This window comes from Dipodomys spectabilis, unplaced genomic scaffold, assembly GCF_019054845.1.
Source record: "Dipodomys spectabilis isolate Male_0828 unplaced genomic scaffold, ASM1905484v1 ptg000030l, whole genome shotgun sequence".
NCBI lineage: Eukaryota > Metazoa > Chordata > Mammalia > Rodentia > Heteromyidae > Dipodomys > Dipodomys spectabilis.
In genome coordinates, this window is record NW_024870707.1 from 8,141,492 (window position 1) to 8,144,854 (window position 3,363).

Genomic DNA, 3,363 nt, shown 5'->3' on the forward strand with positions numbered 1-3,363 from the left:
CATGGGAACCCAGGGGAAATACAGGATCAAAAAAGGAGAGGGTCAAAGAGAAATAAATAAAGGTCATTCAGAGGTTAAGTGAGATGAGGACTGTAAAGTGTTTTTGCCTTTGGCCAGCAGAAAGGCAGAAATGGAGGACAGAGTTCAGGATGGGAACAGGACCAGCCTGGGCTCAGCATTGTGGCTTCATTGGGTCGTGTGTGTGTGTGTGTGTGTGTGTGTGTGTGTGTGTGTGTGTGTACTTAGGGCCTCATGCCCTCACTTAGTTTTTTTTTTTTTGCTCAAGGCTGGTGCTCTACCACTTGAGCCACAGCCCTACTTCCAGTTTTTTGCTGGTTAACTGGAGGTAAGAATCTCACAGACTTTCCTACCTGGGCTGGCTTCCAACTGTGCCCTTCAGATCCCAGCCTCCTGGGTAACTAGGATGACAGGCGTGAACTAGCAGTGTCTGGCTGAAGGCTTGGGGTCTGGAAAAGTCTTTTGTTTGTCCACATACTTTAGTCCAAGTCTCCCTGGAGCCTGACTACAGCAATGCCCTGAGAATCAAGACCATCACGGCCTAAGGTCCTTCCTCGGAGGGCCAGTGAGTTGGGTCCCCTGGCTCAGGACCCCCCTGCTGTCTTCTAGAGGGCGGGGGTACCTGAGCTTTCTCCCAAGGGGCCCATTGTGGGAGCTCAGTTTCAAGGACTTCAGAAACTGGATTGAGAAATGAAAATATTTACTTATTCCACAAAGCAGATGCCCAAGCAAATAATTCCATCTCCTAAGTGTGCCTTGCCCCCTGCCCCCGCCCCCCACCCCTGCCCCCCCATGCCACCCTGGAGCATATAAGAAGATGCCGGGAGCCATGGGTGCCACAGGACCTCCAGCTCCAAACAGCCAGCGCCTCCCCAGCCTTCCGCCATGAAGCTGGCCACCGTCCTCGCCCTGGCTGCCCTAGCCATGTGCTGCAGCTCTGGTGAGTGCCCAGGGCCCCTCTCCCAGTGAAGGGGTGCGCCGAGAGGGGACCCCAAATGCTGATTCCCAGAACTCTGGGTCTGATGACCACGTCCATCCTGGGTCTTGGGGAAAGCAGCAAGCTGTTAGGAGATAGGGAAAGAATTCCAGAGAGTATGGACTGGGTGGAGGCGTGGCTCAGGGTGAAGGGCCTGCCTAGCAACCATGAGGCCTTGACTTCAAACCCTAGTAGCGCAAATAAGAATTTCAGGGGAGGGGCTAGGAAGGTGGCTTAGTGGTAGGGTGCTTGCCTAGCATGCATGAAGCCCTGGGTTTGATTCCTCAGACTGGAAGGGGCACTGTGGCTCAAGTGGTAGAGCGCTAGCCTTGAGCACAGAATAGCTCAGAGACAGCACCCAGGCCCTGAGTTCAAGCCCCAGGACTGGCAAAAAAAAAAAAAAGAGAAAGAAAAGAATTTCAGGGGATCAGAAAGACTGGAAGAATTCATGGAGGGTATCAGAGGCATGTGCATCTAGGAACAGGGATTCCCCCCATGTCTAGACCAGGACAGGCCCGGGAAGTCAAGAAACACTGACTCAGCCTCCAGGTTTGGGGTCTCCACCCAACTCTTTTTTTTTTTTTCTTTGCCAGTCCTAGGGCTTGAACTCATAGCCTGGGCACTGTCCCAAGGCTTCATGCATGCTAGGCAAGCACTCTACCACTAAGCCACATTCCCAGCCCTCCAGCCAATTCTTGCTGTTAGTCTTAACGTGAGGGGCGGCGGGGGAGGAGGAGAGTCTAGAAGAGGAGATGCTGAGACTCATGTTCTTCAAAGAAACCCTTTATTCTGGAGAGAAAGGAATATTCCAGAAAGAGTAATTGTTGCCGTCTCTAAGAAGAAATGAATGGGAAATGAAGGAGTGGAGGGAGGGAGGGAAGAAGGGCGGTCATATCTCCCCCATGTATCCAGTCTTTTAGGAAATGGGGGGGGTCTCAAGCTCTTTTCCACTCTGTTTTTTCCAATCCAAGTTGAAAATACGATTGCTATTAAACAACAAAACAAAGCAAAACTTCAGCCAGGCACTGGTGGCTTGTGCCTGTCATTCTAACTATGCAGGAGGATCTGAGGATCCCAGTTCAAAGCCAACCCAGGTAAGAAAGTCCGTGAGACGCCAATTAACCCCCAGAAAATCAGAAGTGATGCTATGGCTCAAAATAGTTAGAGCACTAGCCTTGAGCAAAAATACTCAGGAACAGTGCTCAGGCCCTGAGTTCAAGCTCCAGGACTGACAATCATCATCATCATCATCATCATCATCATCATCAATCTCTTCCTGGTTGACCCCAGCTGTTTGCATCTGACAGAGAGCTGGCAGCGAGCTTGGGAAAGGTCCTGGCTTCATGTTTTGTCTTTCCTGTCCCCTAGCTTCTGCAGAGATCTGCCCAAGATTTCTATATGCCTTTGAGAAATTCCTCCTGGGCACCCTCTCGAGTTATGAAGGCTCCCTGAAGCCTTTCCACCCCGAGCAAGCCATCTTGGACTCAGCCCTCCAGATGAAGAAGCTGGTGGACACGCTCCCCCAGGAGACCCGATCCAATGTCATGAAGCTGGCGGTAAGCAGCCTCCTTCACACTCGGTGGCCGTAGAGCCAGGGCTGGAGTTACAGGCATGATACACCACTCCAGCAGCTTTAGCTTTTGTTGTGCTTGTTGGTGGGGATTTTTTGGTTTTGGTTTGGGGGCCAGTACTAGGGCTTGAACTCAAGACCTGGACTCTGGACCTGACCTTTTTCACTCAAGGCTGCTGCTTTACCATTTGAGCCACAGCCATAGTTCAGTGTTTTTGATAGTTAATTGGAGATAAGAGTCACAGAGACTTTCCTGCCTGCACTGGCTTTGAACAGCAATCTTCAGTTCTCAGCCTAAGTTAGAGCTAGACGTATGGGAGTGAGCCACTGGACCCTAGGTAGATTTTTTTTTTCTTGATGCCTTTGAGGGAAGCACCAAGCCCTCATACTCTTAATTCTTCCCAGAGTTGACTATACCTCCTCAGTCCAAACGTTTCTGTGACCCAGTGTCTGTGTGAAATCTATTAATGTTTTTGTTTCTTTCTTTTAGGACAATATATTAAAAAGCCCACTATGTGCATCTGACATAGGAGCCCAAAGCCCAGGGAGTGTCAAAGACAAAGATGCCTAATGGCCAAAAGTCCCTGTCACTGTCACCTGGACCTCCATCCCCCAACCCCCGCCCCCCGCCCCTGTGCTCTCTTCAATAAAACAAGCATCTCCACCGGCTTGTCTTCCATCTTCTCATTTACCTGCCTAAGAGGGGAGGCTTGTTACAGCCTGCCTAAGAAATACAGCAACATATAGAGGAGCTTCTCAGGAGGCTGAGATCTGAGGATCGTGGTTCAAAGCCGGCCAG

General features: G+C 50.7%; 1 protein-coding gene across 1 annotated transcript; it reads left to right on the forward strand.

Moving 5' to 3' along the window:
• The first annotated feature begins 875 nt into the window (after window positions 1-875).
• On the forward strand, window positions 876-3,135 carry Scgb1a1 (secretoglobin family 1A member 1). Its single transcript, XM_042675791.1, has 3 exons — window positions 876-958; window positions 2,363-2,550; window positions 3,055-3,135. Exons 1-3 carry the CDS (start codon window positions 904-906, stop codon window positions 3,133-3,135), a joined length of 324 nt encoding a protein of 107 aa, XP_042531725.1. The 5' UTR covers window positions 876-903.
• The last annotated feature ends 228 nt before the right edge of the window (window positions 3,136-3,363 follow it).

Bases quoted from the DNA above. Each gene is read 5' to 3' on its own strand.
- Scgb1a1 (XM_042675791.1), top strand. From the start codon at position 904: ATGAAGCTGGCCACCGTCCTCGCCCTGGCTGCCCTAGCCATGTGCTGC. The intron at 959-2,362 runs GTGAGTGCCCAG...CCTGTCCCCTAG, and splicing joins AGCCATGTGCTGCAGCTCTG to CTTCTGCAGAGATCTGCCCA. The intron at 2,551-3,054 runs GTAAGCAGCCTC...TCTTTCTTTTAG, and splicing joins CCAATGTCATGAAGCTGGCG to GACAATATATTAAAAAGCCC.